Source organism: Carcharodon carcharias, chromosome 3, assembly GCF_017639515.1.
Source record: "Carcharodon carcharias isolate sCarCar2 chromosome 3, sCarCar2.pri, whole genome shotgun sequence".
Lineage (NCBI taxonomy): Eukaryota > Metazoa > Chordata > Chondrichthyes > Lamniformes > Lamnidae > Carcharodon > Carcharodon carcharias.
In genome coordinates, this window is record NC_054469.1 from 194,997,795 (window position 1) to 195,018,470 (window position 20,676).

The following is a 20,676-nucleotide window of genomic DNA, read 5'->3' on the forward strand; positions in this document are numbered from 1 at the left end:
CGCATACTGAATTCAGGAGTAATGAGTCCACCAAGACTTAAGATTTTTAAAAAAAAAACTAAATGAAAATACTTATTAACAAAAAAAAAGATTTCAAGCATATACACTGGTCTACAAATTACTATTAAAATAACTCCTAAAATTCCTAATTAACCTGACTCCCAGTTACACCCCATTTAAGGCAAAGGTCCAAAAATAGATTTTAGACTTTAAACAGATCCAGCAAATTAACACAATACCCTGGGCAGTGGAATTCAAAATGACTATTCTCCAGGTCCAGTTTCTATGGACAGCAGGTGTATGCACAAGTACTGGAGGCGTCATTAAGGCTATTTCACACACTTCTGTTAGGTCTCACAATGCCTTCCCCCGACATATAGTCTCATTCTGCTTTATCTTTGTTTCTCACATTTTTAACATGTAAATTTGATTGTTTCATTCATATATCTTTGAAAGTGTATCTCCCCCACAACATAAAAACTTCCATGTTGTCATATATCTTGTCAGTAAACCTTAGGGAAAATAAACACATTCCTTAACGTGCTTGTGTAGCTGTAAACAGACTGAGATCCCTTTCATCTATCTAAAAATGCAAATTCCCATCACACCTTACATGCTATGATCCCAACGATGTTTACCTACTTTGCATCTTAAAGATACTTCTAAACCTTACTTCTTCGGTTAACTTGAACTTGCGGCCTGCGTGACTACAAAATGTCATTAAATCTCACACACACACGCACGCACACGCACACACACACACACACACACCCCTAACTATTTACCCCCATAAACCAACTTTACAATAAACCAGAAAAAAATTATGAAAATTATCTTCGAAAAGCAAACATGAGCAAGGACACCATGATCTGAAGTTGGATATTGGGTTTGCATCAAATGGCCAACTGAGATCACAAACTTGCATCATCTCTATCAGGACCAAATTGCTTGGTACCAACCCTTATCTGTTGGATGACAACAATGAACATGAGGTGCTTGATAGTGAGCAGACCAGGATATTTCAAGGACTGTGTTTGTAAGGAAACATTTCCTTCTCTGATGAGTGACTGTGATATTGATCATCTGCCTCATCGAGGTGAACAGGTGGAACCACAACCTCAAATTCGTAGATCTCAGTGCTGTCATCAGTGACTGTCATATCTCACTTGTACTTGGAGAAAATGAACACTCTGAACACTAAGAAATTACCCACTGTACATATGTTTGTTGTTTAGGATGGCTTAATTTAAAACAATGATAAAAACAAAAAAACTGCGGATGCTGGAAATCCAAAACAAAAACAGAATTACCTGGAAAAACTCAGCAGGTCTGGCAGCATCGGCGGAGAAGAAAAGAGTTGACGTTTCGAGTCCTCATGACCCTTCGACAGAACTTGTGTTCGAGTCCAAGAAAGAGTTGAAATATAAGCTGGTTTAAGGTGTGTGTGTGGGGGGCAGAGAGATAGAGAGACAAAGAGGTGGGGGGGGGTGGGGGTGTGTGGTTGTGGGGACAAACAAGCAGTGATAGAAGCAGATCATCAAAAGATGTCAACGACAATAGTACAATAGAACACATAGGTGTTAAAATTAAAGTTGGTGATATTATCTAAACGAATGTGCTAATTAAGAATGGATGGTAGGGCACTCAAGGTATAGCTCTAGTGGGTTTTTTTTTATATATAATGGAAATAGGTGGGAAAAGGAAAATCTTTATAATTTATTGGGAAAAAAAAGGGAAGGGGGAAACAGAAAGGGGGTGGGGATGGGGGAGGGAGCTTACGACCTAAAGTTGTTGAATTCAATATTCAGTCCAGAAGGCTGTAAAGTCCCTAGTCGGAAGATGAGGTGTCGTTCCTCCAGTTTGCGTTGGGCTTCACTGGAACAATGCAGCAAGCCAAGGACAGACATGTGGGCAAGAGAGCAGGGTGGAGTGTTAAAATGGCAAGCAACAGGGAGGTTTGGGTCATTCTTGCGGACAGACCGCAGGTGTTCTGCAAAGCGGTCGCCCAGTTTACGTTTGGTCTCTCCAATGTAGAGGAGACCACATTGGGAGCAACGGATGCAGTAGACTAAGTTGGGGGAAATGCAAGTGAAATGCTGCTTCACTTGAAAGGAGTGTTTGGGTCCTTGGACGGTGAGGAGAGAGGAAGTGAAGGGGCAGGTGTTGCATTTTTTGCGTGGGCATGGGGTGGTGCCATAGGAGGGGGTTGAGGAGTAGGGGGTGATGGAGGAGTGGACCAGGGTGTCCCGGAGGGAGCGATCCCTACGGAATGCCGATAAGGGGGGTGAAGGGAAGATGTGTTTGGTGGTGGCATCATGCTGGAGTTGGCGGAAATGGCGGAGGATGATCCTTTGAATGCGGAGGCTGGTGGGGTGATAAGTGAGGATAAGGGCCCTCAACCGTGTCCGGCCCATCTCCCGCGCATCCGCCCTCACGCCTTCTCCTCCCTCCCAGAAACATGATAGGGTCCCCCTTGTCCTCAATAGGCATTGTTCCAGTGAAGCCCAACGCAAACTGGAGGAACAACACCTCATCTTCCGACTAGGGACTTTACAGCCTTCTGGACTGAATATTGAATTCAACAACTTTAGGTCGTAAGCTCCCTCCCCCATCCACACCCCCTTTCTGTTTCCCCCTTCCCTTTTTTTTTTCCAATAAATTATAAAGATTTTCCTTTTCCCACCTATTTCCATTATGTATAAAAAAAACCCACTAGAGCTATACCTTGAGTGCCCTACCATCCATTCTTAATTAGCACATTCGTTTAGATAATATCACCAACTTTAATTTTAACACCTATGTGTTCTATTGTACTATTGTCGTTGACATCTTTTGATGATCTGCTTCTATCACTGCTTGTTTGTCCCCACAACCACACACCCCCACCCCACCTCCACCTCTTTGTCTCTCTATCTCTCCGCCCCCCACACACACACCTTAAACCAGCTTATATTTCAACTCTTTCTTGGACTCGAACGCAAGTTCTGTCGAAGGGTCATGAGGACTCGAAATGTCAACTCTTTTCTTCTCCGCCGATGCTGCCAGACCTGCTGAGTTTTTCCAGGTAATTCTGTTTTTGTTTTTAATTTAAAACAAGTTCTTTTAGTTTTACAAGAGGAAAAGATGTTTTGTTCAATTGTTTGGTGTTTGATTTTATGGCCTGAATTTTACCTTTGGCGGGTGTGCGCGATTGGCAGGCCCAGGAGCAGCTGGGAAACAGATCACCAACCACGATTTGCCCCCAACTGCAATTTCATACTGGCTGGCCAATTAAAGGCCAGTCAGTGTGAAATGTGCGCTGAAAAGCTCAGTTCTGCTGGGGTGGGGACAGGAGGAGGAGGGGCGATGATGTCACCACGGGTGCAGGTGAGCGCTGCGAGAGAGCTCACTGAAGACAGGCAGTTGCCTCAGGGAGCTGCAGACATTCAAATGATGAAATAAAGGTTTAAAAAGCTGCAAAAAAAAAAAATATCCACGCATCACAGTCAAGCACCTGAAAATATACCTCAAAAATGCTTTCCACAGATATTTATTTTTATTTTATTTCATAACGGAGATTTCATCCTACCCTTGGATAAGGTTTGACGAAAACTGTAAAGCTGCCTGGCCCGGCCACCATCTGTAAGGTTGTACGGGCCACAAAAAATCAGAGACAGTTGCGCAATTAATGGGCTTAATCACCCAGTAAATTGTCGGTGGGCGCACTTCCAATTTTTGCGCAAACCCGTCGAGCAAAATATTGTTAGAGTGTGAGATGACATAGGGATGTTTGCCTGACACCATCTTGTGCAAATTTACACCTGACGTAAAATTCTGGCCTAGATGTCTCTTGACTGATCTGTGTTGTGTGCTGTGTAGTTAAAGCCAATGGGTGTGATGACAGACAATGAGAAACTGAAAGTATGCTGGTAACTGCAGACATTTTAATGCATTGAATAAATGTGTGTCATCTCTGCACATCTCCGAGGCACAAACACAATACTCCTGTGAAGCACCTTGGGACATTTTACTATCTTAAATATGCCATATAAAGGCAAGTGTTGTTAATTTTGAATTCTATATTTTATAAGAGCTGCATAAAACTATCCTACTCTCTTGTAACACTCCTGGCTTAGCTCAGCTGCGGTTGCAAAGTAACCAGACAATACTGTAGTTGCCCAGGACTGTGAAGTTCTGGAACAGCACTTAGTCCAAACACATAGCCCCCTATTGTTTCCTATGCAGATGTTCTGGGATAGCTGTTCAGCTATCATGTTGGGGTATGGAAGGAACATCAGAAAGCATCACCCTAACTTCCATTCGCTTGTAACCTGGCAAAGTCTGATGGTGCAAGAACAATTAATTTCCCACAAGCAACACTGTAGCATTTTAAAACTTTCATTTTGTACATTATTTTCTCCCTTTCAAGACCTTTACTACAGAGAGCAGTCCAAAAGGTAAAAAGTTAAAGAATAAGTGAAGTTATGCAGCTGTTCATAGTGACTGAAAATTAGATACTCACACCTGCAGCAGGACTCTGCCCATCTCTCATCCAAAGGTAAGATACAATGCCTTGGTCATCAGTGGAGTTGGAGCCATCAAGGGTGATGGAGTTATTGGGCAAGACCAGAAAATGGTTACCTCCAGCGCTGGCTACCGGACGATTATTGGTTTCTTAAAGATATATTCAAAAATCATCAGTCCTCACTTATCATTGGGAGATCATTTAAGTGAACTGTTAAGAATGTAAGAATTTCTGATTTCATAAATTAAGCTTTTGAGAATAATACTGGTATAAAAAGACTTCTAAACATTGTGGAAGAAGGCACACATTCAGTATGAGATTGCCTGAGAGTCCAGTAATACCACAAGCTGACACTGATTTCCCAGCACTCCAAGTAATACTTTTTGTGTGCACCACATCACTGGAAAATCAACCTCAGGGAATGGAATAATAGTCAAGTTCATCAGTAAAATGGAAAAAAGTCTTCTGTTGAGCATCAGGAAATTAGTTATGTAGGACATGGGGTATGACAGCAGAGGTACAAGGTAAGAGTTATTATCATACACAATGACAGTGGCAGAAATGAGAATCTCAGCACAGCTTTACAAAATATATTTTTATGTAATACATACAATATGGAGAATATGGAATAGTTGAAGCGTCTTTACTCTTACATAGAGTCTATTATGGGAAGAATGTGGTATACCTGTGTTTTCAATTACCCTCATATACTGAGAATAATATAAAATATGCAATACCTGGAAGTTCATTTAACCTCATAAAGCACAAAATATGGAATAACTAGGAGCTGATAAGAGAATGAAATTCGAGTAGCTTATAACAATAATCTGAATGTTAAAATCACGTCAGGTTATTTGTTCTTCTCATTTAACATGACCACTGGGTGATTTTATTAAGTTTAGATTTTCTTCTGTTCTTTACAGTGAGTTAAGAGACTGACTTTGCACTCTTGCTCCAACTGTACATGGCGTCAGTGAGACCACACCTAGAATACTGAGTACCCAGTGTTGATCTTATTTAAGGGGGGTGTACTTGCATTGGAGGCAGGTCTGAGAAGGTTCACTAGATTGATTCCTGAGATGAAAGGATTGTATATGAGGAAAGGTTGAGCAGGTTTGGCCTATATTCATTGGAGTTTAGAAAAATGAGAGGGAATCTTATTGAAACATAAGGTTCTGAGGGGGCTTGACAGGCTGAGAGATGCTGAGAGAATGTTTCCCCTCATGGGGGAATCTAGATCCAGGGGACATGATTTCAGAATAAGGGGTCGGCCATTTAAGAGAAGGGTGAGGATGAATTTCTTCTCTCAGAGTATCATAAATCTTTGGAATTCTCTACCTCAGAGAGCAGTGGAGGTTGACTCACTGAATATATTCAAGGCTGAGATGGACAAATTCTTGAACCATAGGGGAGTCAAGGGTTATGGGGAACAGGCGGCAAAGTGGAGTTGAGGCCAAGATCATATCAGCCATGATCTTACTGAATTGTGGAGAAGGCTCAAGGAGGCCAGATGGCCTTCTGCTGCTCCTATTTCCTATGTCCTTAGGACACATTACAGCAGCAACACTGAAGGATTAGCACCAGAATGTCATAAAGGCAAATATGTTGCAGCTGATTGCAAGAAAACTCTGGCCTGGACCTACCCCCGCCACTGATACGATGGTGTTATTTTTTTCCCATATGTGAAACACTAACCTGGCAGGTACTGTAAAAACACCCGCAGCATAAAGAGAATAAGAACTAAACAAAAATGCACAGTTAGAACACTGCAATATTGCAATGGATGCTTGGTTTATAACAGCTGAAATTTGGGTACACTTTACTGACCTTCTTTGATGGTGACTGCCACTGTCTTTGAGCTGCTTAGACCTTGTTGGTCAGTGACAGTCAACCTGAATTGGTATGTCCCAACATGAAGCCCCATCACTGTGGCCACAGCCTTGTCATTATCCTCAACTTTTACATCAGGACCACTGAAAGAAAGAATTCGCATTTATACAGCACCTTTCATAACCACAGGACATCCAAAAGTACTTTGCAGCCAGTGATATACTTTTTGAAGTAGAGTCACCGGTGTCATGAAGGAAGCGCAGCAGCCAATTTGTGCACAGCAAGCTCCCACAAACAGCAACGTGATAATGATCAGAATTTGTCTTTCTATGATATAAGGGATAAATTTGATCAGGAAACCAGAGGGAACACCCCAGCTCTTTGCAAAACAGTGGCATAAGACTGTTTATGTCCACCAGATGGGGTAGGCAGGGCTTTGGTTTAACATCACATCTAAAAGGTGGCACCTCCGATAGTGCAACAGTATGCACTCAGTGCCGTATTGGGAGCGTTAGCCTAGATTTGTGCTCAAATCTCTGAAGTGGGACTTCAAATCACAATTTTTCAACTAGGATGCTACTATTGAGCCGTGGCTGAGACTGAAAGTAACCAAGCAGACAGGCTCCAAGGAAATTTCCAGCTTTGTTCTGCTAAACTGCACAATTAGCACTGATTATTGCTATGGGCCATGTGTGTATGATATGATTGGAATTTTAATATACAGTAGTTAGATTTATTAATATAGCTTTTAATCTAAAAAGCATTTAAAATTCTATTATGTTTCACACATTGCTAAAAATAATATGAAACCTTAGAGGAGATATTCCAGAATTATAGCAGGGATGAGGAACTCCAGTTATGTGTAAAGGCTACAGAAGCTGGAATTTTTCTGTTTGTAGCAGAAAAGTTAAAGCACAGACTTAATAGAGGTGTTCAAAATTATGAAGGGTGTTGATGAAATAAATAAGGAGAAATAAGGAGGATCAGTAACCAGAAAACAAAGATTTAAGATAAAAACAAAAATAAAAACAAAAAACTGTGGATGCTGGAAATCCAAAACAGAAACAGAATTACCTGGAAAAACTCAGCAGGTCTGGCAGCATCGGTGGAGAAGAAAAGAGTTGACATTTCGAGTCCTCATGACCCTTCGACAGAACCAGGTGAATCCCAGGAAGGGGTGAAATATAAGCCGGTTTAAGGTGGTGGGGGGGGAGGGAAAGAAGTGGAGGGGGGTGGTGTGGTTGTAGGCAAAAGCAGTGATAGAAGCAGATCATCAATGCTGTCTGTGACATCTTTTGATGATCTGCTTCTATCACTGCTTTTGCCTACAACCACACCACCCCCCTCCACTTCTCTCCCCCAACCCAACCCCCCCTCCCCCCCACCACCACCTTAAACCAGCTTATATTTCACCCCTTCCTGGGATTCACCTAGTTCTGTCGAAGGGTCATGAGGACTCGAAACGTCAAGATTTAAGATAATTGGCAAGGAGCCGGGGGAGAAGGATTTTTTTTTCAATACAGTGAGTGATCTGGAATGTACTGCCTGAAAAGGCGATGGATATAATAGAAACTTTCAAAATAAAGCTGGATATATGATTGAAAGGGAAAAATTTGTAGCACGACTGTGAAAGAGTAGGGCAGTGGGACTAATTGGAGAGCTCCTTCAAAGAGCCAGCACAGGCCCAGTGGGCTGAATGGCTTCAGTGCTTTAAGACACTGATTTCATTTCTGAGTGTCTTACATTTATCCGAGTTCCAACTGGCAGTTATTCCGGCTCCCATGTATTGGATCTCAGCTGTAACAGAATGAGGAAAGGCTTCAAATGAACAGGGTGGTGGAAGCAGAGATAGTTAACGATTTCGTAAGTAAATTGGATGAGAATTTGAGGAAAATAAAGTTGAGGGGTTATGGGGCTAGAGCGAGGGAAGGGGACTGACAGGATTGCTCTACAGAAGCTGGTATGGTCTCGTTAGGCTGAATGGCCTTCTTCTGTACCATAATGACTTTATAAGCCTTGGTTAAATAAAGATGTTTATAAAAATAACTAAACAAAGGTAATGTAAGGAACTCGAACAGTATTTATGTTTTCAGATCTCTGTAGTTTCAGTAACAATTCATGGAAAAAGAAGAATTTAGAAATTTCCAAATCCATGCATAACAAAGTGTCCATTGGCTTCTGTTTCAGTTTTTACACTGATCTGGATTCTAAAAAATATCATTTTGTCACAACCATGAAAGCCAGGATGGAAACACCAAAACACGAAACGGCACAGACTGTTGTTCCAGTCATTAGTTACCTGATCTTCTCCCAGTGATATGAGGTAATACCCTGGTCATCAGTACTTGCTTCTCCATCCAAAGTAGTACTTTCTACTGGGCTAATTAATTCTTTGTCAGGGCCCACAACAGCTACTGGGGGGCTGTTTTTCTCTATAGAAAAGAATAACAATGCAATAAATTCCACAGTGCCCATTAATGTACTTACTTACAGACTGTGTACAAAATAGAGGAAAAGGTCTTAAAGAGTGAATATTATCCTGCACACAACATGCACAGTTATCTGGAAGTGGGTAGAATTCATGCATGCAATTCAAAGCATTGCTCATGAACTGTATGTGCCTTCTATTTAATATTACAGTGTGAAGAATTACACTGGATTGTAGCTTGACATTTTCACTCTTTATTAGCAGGTCTGTACCAGTTTTCATAAAACGCCTGGAAGGCTGGTTCAAATAAAGGACACAGATTTGCCATTTGACCAAGGGCATAACAAAAAATGTAGACTACATTAAAAAAAATGGGGGTTACCATTGACCAGAAAGTGAACTGAACTGGACCAGCCATATAGATACTGTGGTTATAAGGTCAAAGGTTGGGAATTCTGCAGGGAATAACTCAGCTCCTGACTCCCCAAAGCCTGTCCCACCACCTACAAGGCACAAGTCAGGAGTGTGATAGAATACTCTCCATTTGCCTGGATGACTGCAGCTCCAACAACATTCAAGAAGCTCAACAGCATCAATGCAGCCCACTTGATTGGCACCCAATTCACCACATTAAACATTCACTCCTTCCACCACCGACACAATGGCACCAGTGTGTACCATCTGCAATATGCACTGCAGCAATTCACCAAACCTCCTTCGACAGCACCTTCCAAACCCACATCTAGAAGAACATTCTACCATCTAGAAGGACAAGGGCAGCAGATGCATGGGAACACCAGCACCTGCATGTTCCCCTCCAATCTTATTCACCATCCTGACCTGGAACTAAATTGCCGATACTTTACTGTTGCTGGGTCAAAATCCTGGAACCCCTCCCTAACAGCAATGTAGGTGTATCTACACCACATGGACTGCAGCGGTACAAAGCGGCAGCTCACCACAACCTTCTCAAGGGCAATTAGGGATGGGCAATAAATGCTGGCCTAGCCAGTGACACACCCACATCCCATGAAAGAATAAAAAAAGTCAGTAATAATTTGCTTCAGCATCTAATTAAGCAGCTGCAGCAGTATCTAGCAAGAACACACTGTCCTACATTTTTCACCTTCAGAGATTTAAAAAAAAATGTACTTGCTTCTGGTTGTGAAAGGCACCTGTGAGGAAATTGGAAGTTTGTTATTTTGTTAGGTTTGCTCCTCATAAATCACCAGAAACTACTATAAAGCTTCACAACAACTTGAGAAGTTAGAGTCTGAAAATCCAACCCTTTACACTCATACTCAAACTCTCGCACACATAAAGCATTGTGCTAAGAGAAACATTTGTATATCTCAACTTTCACTGTGGAAGTACATGTTAACAAACGACCAAGGAGCTGGAGTAGGCCATTCAGTTCCTCAAGCCTGCTCCACTTTTTAAGAGGTTCATGGCTGATCTGACAGTACCCTGAAATCTGCATCCCACCTATCCCCGATGACCTATCACCCCCTTGCATACCAAGAATCTTTCCACATTTGCCTTAAAAATATTCTAAGACTCTGTTTCCACCACCTTTTCAGGAAGAGAGTTCCAAAAACTCAACACCCTTTGGGTGAAAAAAATTTCATCTCATCTCTGTTTTAAATGGGCAACCCCTTATTTTTAAACAGTGACCCCTAGTTCTAGATTTTTCCACAAGGGGAGATATCCTCTCCACATCCACCCTGTCAAGACCCCTCAGGATCTTATATGTTTCATTCAAGTCGCCTCTTACTCTTCTAAACTCCAGCGGATACAAGCCTAGTCTGTCCAACTTTTCCTCATAAGACAACCCACCCATTCCAGGTATTAGTCTGGCAAACCTCCTCTGAACTGCTTGCAACGCATTTACGTCCTTCTTTAAATAAGGTGACCAATACTGTACACAGTACTCCAAATGTGGTCTCACTAGCGTCCTGTACAACTGAAGCATAACCTCCCTACTATTCAATTGTATTCAATTCCCCTTGCAATAAATTATAACATTCTATTAGCTTTCCTAATTACTTGCTGCGCTTGCATATTAACCTTTTGTGATTCATGCACCAGGGCACCAAGGTCTCTCTGCACCTCAAAGCTCTGCAATCTCTCACCATTTAGATAATATGCTTCTCTTTTATTCTTCCTGCCAAAATGGACAATTACACATTTTCCCACATTATACTCCACTTGCCAGATCTTTGCCCCCTCACTTAATCTAACTATATCTTTTTGTAGCCTCCTTTTGTCCTCTTCACAACTTACTTTCCTACCTATCTTTGCAAAATCAGCAAACTTGGAAACCATCCTTTCATCTAAGTAATTTATATAAATTGTAAAAAGTTGAGGCCTCAGTACAGATCCCTGTGGCACACCACTCGTTACATCTTGCCAACCTGAAAAAGGCCCATTTATGCTTACTCTCTGCTTCCTGTTAGCCAGCAAACCTTCTATCCACGCCAATATGTTACCCCCTATACCACGAGCTTTTATTTTCCGCAATAACCTTTGATGTGGCACTTCATCAAATGCCTTCCGGAAATCTAAGTACAGTACATCCACCAGATCTCCTTTATCCACAGCACATGTTACTTCCTCAAAGGACTCCAATAAGTTGGTTAATCACAACTTCCCTTTCACAAAACCATGTTGACTCTGCTTGATGACCTTGAGCTTGTCCAAGTGCCCTCTAGAGTTTCTTTAATAATAGTTTCTAACATTTTCCTTATGACAGATGTTAAGCTAACTAGCCTGTAGTTTCCTTTCTGTCTCCATCCCTTTTTGAATAATGGAGTAATATTTGCTATCTTCCAGTCTAATGGGACCTTCCCCGAATCTCCTGCAGGCAAATGCTATGAGGTTAGGTGAAGACAGTTACGGATGCTCCACCATGCTTGCTGACCTATATTGGCCCCGGGTTCACCAATGCCTTGAATATAAAATTTTCACCGTATTCAAATTCTGTCATGGGCTTTGCCCCACTATCTCTACAACTTCCTCCAATTCTATAAGTTTCCAAAGACTGCATTCCTGCAATTCTGGTCACTTGTGCATCCTCGGCTTCCTTCGCCACCATTGTAGGCCATGCCTTCAACCGTCCAGGAGCCAAGCTCTGAAAATCCCTCCTTAAACCTCTCCACTTATCTTCCTTCAAGATGCTCCTTAAAACTTTTGACCAAAATTTTGGCAGCCTGTCCTAACATCTCTATATGGCTGAATGCCAATTTTTATCTGGCAACACTCCTTGGAAATGCCATGAGAATTGATATGATGTTTAAGCTGCAATATAAACACAAATTGTTTTTGTAGTTGCCCATTAGCAGCCTTTTACAAGGCTGAAGAGGCAAGTAACTAAGATGTGATGGACAAAAAAGGAAAACCCATGTATGGGCATGAGTACATGAGCAAGTGGCAAGAGCAACCTGTTTGATGGTGGCTGCTGCAACAGAGGTGGTTGTCAAGAAGGTGGCTCTCCACATGATTCCACACCACCTGCCCATAAGTCTGCATTCTAGCAAGCCTGAAAGGAGATGGTAGCAGGTTTCAGATAGATGACTAGACAGACATTAGTTGTATTAGCTCTAAAGGAACATAGAGAACAGGATTGGCTATTTAGTCCCTCAAGCTGGTTCTGCCATTCAATGGGATCATGACTGATCTGTGACCTAACCCCATGTACCTGCCATTGCCCCATTTACCTTAATACCTTTGGGTAACAAAAATATATCAATCTCAAACTTAAAATTAACAATTGATTTAGCACCAATTGCTATTTGTGGAGATAGTGCCAAACTTCCACAACCCTATGTTTTTTTTCAACTTTTTCAAGGGATGTGAGCATGACTCTGACAAGGTCAGAATTTGTTCCTCATCCCTGGAAATATTTCCCAATTTCATTCCTGAAAAGTCTGGCTCTAATTTTTAGACTCTGCTCCCTAGTCCTAGACTCCCCAACTAACTAGCTTTTCTCTATCTGTTGCCCTTAAAAACTTGTGAACTTTGATCAAATTACCCTTAACCTTTCAAATTCTAGGAAACATGATCCTACTTTGTGAAATCGCTCTTCATAATTTAACCTTTGATGAACTGGGGCCAGATTTTCAGTGAGGGTGTGGAACCTAACACCCAGGGTAAAATTTTTAGCGCGGTGGGCAGGCGCGTGCCAGACCCGACCAAGCGTAAAATGATGCACAATGACGTTGAGCGAGTGTCCTGAAATCATTATGCACTCACATGATACTTCGGTTGGTGGGCAGGTGAAAAGGCCAAGCGGCCTTTGCACTTTTTCAGAAACCTCATCCAGGGGCAGGATGAGGTTTCTAAAAACAAATTGAAATAAAATAAAAACTCATTTTTCATTAATAACATGCCCCTGCTTATGTGACAGAGTCACATGGTTTATATGTTCATATGTTCAAATGTTTTATAACATTTATAACATTTTATAACATTTATAAAATCTTTATTTTTTAAAATCTGTTCATCTCCCAAAGGCAGTTCTGTGCCTCAGGGAGATTTGCAAATGGCTCTTGCACACATGCACTCGGCCCACTTGAACTCCACAACCCCCTGCCCACACAGGCAGCGCTAAGTGCTGCCACTCACGTTTCACGCTGGGCAGGCGTTAATTGGTAAAATTTTGCCCTGGATGAATTCTGGGTCCTGAACTACATGACTGATGCATTTTTAAATGTAAATGGCCTAATTGGCCAGGAGGTGAGGTCGGAGTCCAATTAAAGGAACTGAGTACCACCAGAAGGCGGAAGCTGCCCACCTGGCAAGCAGGCAGGAAAGAAGGTGGCAGCCATGTTGGAGACTGCTGCTGCCTTGCCAATCAGAAAAGATAGCTCCTGAGGTGACCATGGAGGTTGATTGAGGTGGACAACAGCCTTGTGTGACCAGGACCAGTGCTTATGCCAGTGACAGTTGGCCCCAAAGGTTTGTTTCAAAGACAATTCCACAGAAATTTATTTCGGCACCTTGGTGAACCCGATAGCTGTGCACTCACGTGCACAAGACTATTCAGAGTGGAAAAGGGTTGAAAATAGCATTCGGAAACAGACAAACCCCTTTAACAAGTCCCTTAAGGAGCTTAAGGGACAGTTAAGTGCCAGCAAGTGTACTTCCCGCTCCCTCCAGGCCCTTTGAAAATTGGAAACTGTCCTGGAGATGTTGGGATCCTGAGAAAACATCCAGGACCACAATTTTCAAAGCCCACACCAGGTCCCAACCCCACAGCCCTTTGAAAATCCCAGCCCAGCTATCATTCTGGTAAATCTATGCTGCAGTCCCTCCAAGGCAAATATATCCTTTCTATGGTGTGGCCAGAACTGCTCACAGTATTCAGGCATGGTCTAACCAGGGCTTCGTATAGCTGAAGGATGACCTCTACCTCCTTGTATTCCTGTCCTCTACATATAAAGGCAGCTTTTCATTAGCCTTTTTGGTTATTTTCTGTACCTATTCATGACATTGTAGTTGCTCATAAAGCAAGTGCCACTCCAATGCATCTGGTTCTCTGCTGTCTCAAACACTTTGCCATATAGATATGACATAGGAACAGAAATAGAGTGCACTACTCTGCACCTCAAGCCAGCTCCACCATTCAATTAGATCATGGTTGATCTGTACCTCAACTCCATTTAAGCGCCTTAGCTCCCCTGATACTCTTACCTAACAAAAATAACTTGCGACAATGACTCATGATTACATTTGCTTGCGTCTTGCTTGGGTGACTAATCAGGGATATGCTGGCTAATCATCGCCATGTCATGATTTCTTTCATGCAGTACAGCACAAAAGTTGATATGCTCGAATTGGGCTGCTTCTGAAGAAACATCTAGTAATAATGTTAAGGCAGTTGTTACATGTAGTTTGCAGTCAAGCCTGTGGTCATAACTTGAAAGTTGGAACTATTGTGTACACCGAAAAAATGGGTGTGTAATAAACTAAAAATTATTGAATCAATCTTCTTACCATCCTGTTAAACTTGGACATACCAGTACTGCTTAGCAATGCTGGAAGCCTAAGTAACTGGGGAATTTTTAGCTCGGCATGCGGGCGCACGCCCGACCCGCTCATGCATAATAGTGCATGATGACGTTGGGTGAGCGCCCCAACATCATCCCGCGCTCGTGCGATATTTCGGTCGGCAGGCATGCGCCACAGTTGGAAGCACGCCTGCCGAACTAAAAATCCTGCCCCAAGATCAGCTCTGGTCTAGCTGAATGGCATGGCATGGCAAGGCTAAAGGGGCTGAATGGCCTACCCCGTTTCTGTCTCATACCTACATGATAAAGACTAGGAAATGATGTAGAAGGCAGTTACAGTGCCAAGTCAATGTCATTAACTTATAATTTGCAAGCTACCACCTGTTGCAGGCAGGAGGTCTCCTATGTTGTTGTTTCTCTGCACAACCTGCGCAGAGATCCAGTCTTAGAGCTGCTGTTATGCTGCTATGCCTCATGCATACATGGGATGCTAATAGCACAACATTTCGCCTCATTAACTCTTTGCTCATGTCAATCACATTTACAGTTCCTTGCAGTGATAATGATACAGCAAAAACTAAACTGCATCACCAGTTTACGTGTTGATGCTTTTCTCTAATTAGGAAAACACAGGTCAGCAGTCACAGATTTTTAAACACTAAGATACTGGAGGAATTGAAACTTGTTTCTTGTAAGATCTCAGTCAACATCTAAACAACGATGCCTCACCATTTCAGAAATATTAGAAATTAAGAAATCTATTGGTATAACTTTTAAAATTTTACGCTAGTTCCTGTTGTAGAAGGTTTCTGAAAGAAAATAGCTTGGACGTTTGAAAGCTGGAAATGTCTTTTGGTGCTGGGGGAGTTTTATATTGTAGATTAAACTTTTCAGGCTCAGTACAGGTGCAAAATGTTAACTAAAGCAGCACATTCATGCAAACCATTCAAGGTCAATAACCTCCAGCTACAGTGGTCTTCAGAAGACAAAACACAGCACAGTTCTTTCAATAGGGCTAGGAAGCATCTTCAATCCCACTTCACTCTTCTAATATAACTTTATTTTAATTCCTAACTTGCTATAAGTATCAGTAGGAGATAGAAAACAAAGAAGGGGAAAAGACTGAAAAGTAAAAATGAAGGAAGGGAATGACCTTGGACATCCCAAAGCGTTTTACTGCTACTAAAGTAATTTTGAGGAGTAGTCATCTTTGCAATGGAGGTAACGTGACAGCCCAATTTGTACACAGCAAGCTCCCATCAACAACAATGTGATAATGACTTGATCATCTGTTTTATTGATATTGGGTTAAAAGGACAGAAAAGGACAAAGAATGAGTGAAGGAAAATTCAATGAGGAACAAGGAAATGGGAAAGGGTATGAGGAATAAAAGGTTAAGAGTAAAAGAAGATTAGGAATTAGAGAAAGCAATTCTAGACACTAGGATGGGGAATAAATTGAGAGTGCTGAATATTGGTCGACGCAACAACATACTGCATCATGCATTGTGAGGATGCTGGTTTACACTCCTAGTTCCCCGTAAGGTAGGTACCAATTATCAACTATCCCACTGTGGAAAGACAAGGAGTGCAATTCGGGTCATTCCTTAAAGAGAGCTCTGACCAATGACTCAGTTACTCTTCAACACCACCAACAAACACCTGAATGGGACAGTCAGATAATCAAGGCTGATTTGAGAGCAGTACTGAGAGAATGTTTACACTGTTGTGGGTGCCCATTTACAGATGAGAGATTAAATATAACATATATAAAGTGTTGTGATGTGATGTATAAGATTAAGGATGGAATCATCCCAGATTTGCATTAAGTGCGGTAGTGGGCAGGAAAAAGGATGTTTTACCCGCCAGCCATAATGGCAGGTTTTTGCGCCAAGTCATCGCCTTCCAGGTGCATCCTGCCTCATTAATGTTGCTTTCACAGGAAACACGCTAGGATGCTGGTGGGGCAGCCTCTGATTCACCCATCCCGTCATCACCTCAGGCCTTCGGTAACTATGGAGCCATATTTAAAAGTCACCCCTGCAAAGAGCTAGCACTCTTCAAAGGGTAGGAAGTAGCTGCAAAGTCATGGCTGTCAAAAGGAGGAAACATGCTGCCCCCAAATTTGGCAACGCCTCCCTCCAGTGCTTACTGGATGCAGTGCAGGCTCACTGTGACGTCCTCTACCCTTGCTCTGGGCAAAGAGCAGCAAGCTAGGTCACCAATCCAGCATGGGAGGCAGTGGCAGCTGTGGTCAGTGCCAACGCCCTGCAAAAGATGACAGCCACCCAGTGCCAAAAGAGGATGAATGATCTCCTCTCTTCCGCCAGGGTCACTCGTCTCATTGCTCTCAACTCACATTCACAAGCTCATCATACATCCACAGGATTTCACTCACTGCCAGTTCAAAGGACATCACCATTCACTCTCTCACACACCTTTGCCTGCCCTGCGAATTGTGTCCTCATCCTGTCCATGACACCACTCACACATGCCAGGCATCCTTCTCATCTGGCCTGGCATGCGTCCTGCATACAATCTCTCCGTCTGTCTTCATGAAGGACAAGCTGGCACACGACAAAAGAGACGTGGAGGAATGCCTGATATCAAGGAACTCACAGACAGTCATACAACTGGCTAGCACGATCTGGGCCGTTCATCCATGAGGTCGGAGGTGCTTAAGCAAGTGAGGATCCCACAGCGCAATATTGATCAGACAACCATGCTGAGAGTTAGTTCTCCCATTCCGCAGTCCCCTGCCATGTACTAATTATCTCTCCTTGCTTTTGCAGGCACATCTGGGAAGCAGCCGAGGCGGTCCACAATTCAGGTCCTGAGCTCAAGCCCCGAAGACGCCTCAGAAGAATCTAATGACACCGTAATTGGAAGACCCATTACATCGCTCACCCACACGCTCCACTAGTGCAGAGACACACACCTCAGTGGAACCTAGTTCTAGAGTAGCTCCGGAGTCACATCTGGTGAGCACATCGCACTGTCTGATCCACAACAGGTAGTGGCAGGGGCTACCCAAGTTTCTGGCACTCAGTGGACTGCTGAAGGCCAGAAGTCTGCTGAGTCCAAGTCAAATGATGAGTCTCTGGACTCGGTCATGCCTCTGTTGCTGGAGCTACAAAGGCAAGCTTGGGAACATCGGGAAGGGATGTCTAGTGCACTCCTCAGCTTGTGAGGGACAATGGAGGATTCTGTTTGCCTTCAGTCCAAGGTGATTGCGCCGGCATGTGGTGCACCAAAATCAATGCTGCAAGATGGCGGCCGCCACAGAGACCTTGGTCCAGGACATCAGTACTGCACTGCTGTTCAGGCTGAACTCCATCACTGATGCCATACTTAGCCTCCTACAGTGTCTAACGCAAGATGGCTGCAGGGCAGCTCATTCTCACTCCAGCTTCCTTCTCTCCTCAGCCAGGCAGCCAGCGGCCCTTGGATACCCATAGGGAGGAGGACAGCAACTCAACACCCCGGGGCCATCTACCCAGGTGACTCCAGGAGTATCCAGCCGATCCAAGGCCCTTTGACCCCTGCAGCTCCAGCTCCACAAGCCAAAGAGGGTATAGCTGGTCCACAGCAGGACCGTAAAAGCAGACCAGGGCCCTCCAAGTCTCAGCCCCCCAGAGGATGCACACCAAAGTCATCACAGACAGGGCTTAGCAGTCAGCAGGCTGCCTCCACCTCTGCGTGGATGTCGGGGAGCACCAAGATGTAACAGCAGGGTTAGGAAGGTTAAGAAGATGTAACTCTTTCGAGTACAAACATATTTCCATCTGTTTCTATTCAGATGAAGTTACATTGTTTCATAGTTTGCCATTGTGAGATTTGAACTCTTGATCTTGGGGTTACAAACCCAGTACCATAACCACTTGGCTATTCAGGCCAAGCCTAGTTAAGAAGATGTAACTCTTTCGAGTACAAATCCATTTCCATCTGTTTTTCAGATGAAGTTACATTGTTTCATAGTTTGCCATTGTGAGATTTGAACTCTTTGATCTTGGGGTTACAAACTCAGTTACATAACCACTTGGCTATTTGGGCCAAGCCTAGTTAAGAAGATGTAACTCTTTCGAGTACAAACCCGTTTCCATCTGTTTCAGATGAAGTTACATTGTTTCATAGTTTGCCATTGTGAGATTTGAACTCTTGATCTTGGGGTTACAAACCCAGTACCATAACCACTTGGCTAGTTAGGCCAAGCCTAGTTAAGAAAATGTAACTCTTCTGAGTACAAACAAGTTTCCATCTGTTTCAGATGAAGTTACATTGTTTCATAGTTTGCCATTGTGAGATTTGAACTCTTGATCTTGGGGTTACAAACACAGTACCATAACCACTTGGCTATTTAGGCCAAGCCCAAGATGTAGCCGAAGGGTTAGGAAGGTGTAACTCTTTCGAGTACAAACACGTTTCCATCTGTTTCAGATGAAGTTACATAGTTTTATAGTTTGCCATTGTGAGATTTGAACTCTTGATCTTGGAGTTACAAACCCAGTACCATAACCACTTGGCTATTTAGGCCAAGCCTAGTTAAGGAGATGTAACTCTTTCGAGTACAAACCCGTTTCCATCTGTTTCAGATGAAGTTACATTGTTTCATAGTTTGCCATTGTGAGATTTGAACTCTTGATCTTGGGGTTACAAACCCAGTACCATAATCACTTGGCTATTTAGGCCGAGCCTAGTTAAGAAGATGTAACTCTTTCGAGTACAAACCCGTTTCCATCTGTTTCAGATGAAGTTACATTGTTTCATAGTTTGCCATTGTGAGATTTGAACTCTTGATCTTGGGGTTACAAACCCAGTACCATAACCACTTGGCTATTTAGGCCAAGCCTAGTTAAGAAAATGTAACTCTTTCGAGTACAAACCCGTTTCCATCTGTTCCTATTCAGATGAAGTTACATTGTTTCATAGTTTGCCATTGTGAGATTTGAACTCTTGATCTTGGGGTTACAAACCCAGTACCATAACCACTTGGCTATTTAGGCCAAGAAGATGTAACTCTTTCGAGTACAAACCCATTTCCATCTGTTTCAGATGAAGCTACATTGTTTCATAGTTTGCCATTGTGAGATTTGAACTCTTGATCTTGGGGTTACAAACCCAGTACCATAACCACTTGGCTATTTAGGCCAAGCCTAGTTAAGAAGATGTAACTCTTTCGAGTACAAACCCGTTTCCATCTGTTCCTATTCAGATGAAGTTACATTGATTCATAGTTTGCCATTGTGAGATTTGAACTCTTGATCTTGGGGTTACAAACCCAGTACCATAACCACTTGGCTATTTAGGCCAAGCCTAGTTAAGAAGATGTAGCTCTTTCGAGTACAAACACATTTCCATCTGTTCCCATTCAGATGAGGTTACATTGTTTCATAGTTTGCCATTGTGAGATTTGAACTCTTGATCTTGGGGTTACAAACCCAGTACCATAACCACTTGGCTATTTAGGCCAAGCCTAGTTAAGAAAATGTAACTCTTCTGAGTACAAACAAGTTTCCATCTGTTTCAGATGAAGTTACATTGTTTCATAGTTTGCCATTGTGAGATTTGAACTCTTGATCTTGGGGTTACAAACACAGTACCATAACCACTTGGCTATTTAGGCCAAGCCCAAGATGTAGCCGAAGGGTTAGGAAGGTGTAACTCTTTCGAGTACAAACACGTTTCCATCTGTTTCAGATGAAGTTACATAGTTTTATAGTTTGCCATTGTGAGATTTGAACTCTTGATCTTGGGGTTACAAACACAGTACCATAACCACTTGGCTATTTAGGCCAAGCCTAGTTAAGAAGATGTAACTCTTTCGAGTACAAACACGTTTCCATTTGTTTTAAATGAAGTTACATTGTTTCATAGTTTGCCATTGGGAGATTTGAACTCTTGATCTTG

The 20,676-nt window shown here is 42.7% G+C and overlaps 1 protein-coding gene across 1 annotated transcript in view; it reads right to left on the reverse strand.

The window, feature by feature from the left end:
* kiaa0319 (KIAA0319 ortholog) overlaps positions 1 to 20,676 on the reverse strand; it is a 122,632-nt gene that overhangs the window by 34,454 nt on the left and 67,502 nt on the right. Inside the window, exons 11-13 of the mRNA XM_041184007.1 lie at positions 8,634 to 8,766; positions 6,332 to 6,477; positions 4,502 to 4,653 (exon numbers count right to left, since the gene is read on the reverse strand). Of these exons, the coding sequence (XP_041039941.1) occupies positions 4,502 to 4,653; positions 6,332 to 6,477; positions 8,634 to 8,766 (431 nt within the window). The remainder of the gene's footprint in view (positions 1 to 4,501; positions 4,654 to 6,331; positions 6,478 to 8,633; positions 8,767 to 20,676) is intronic.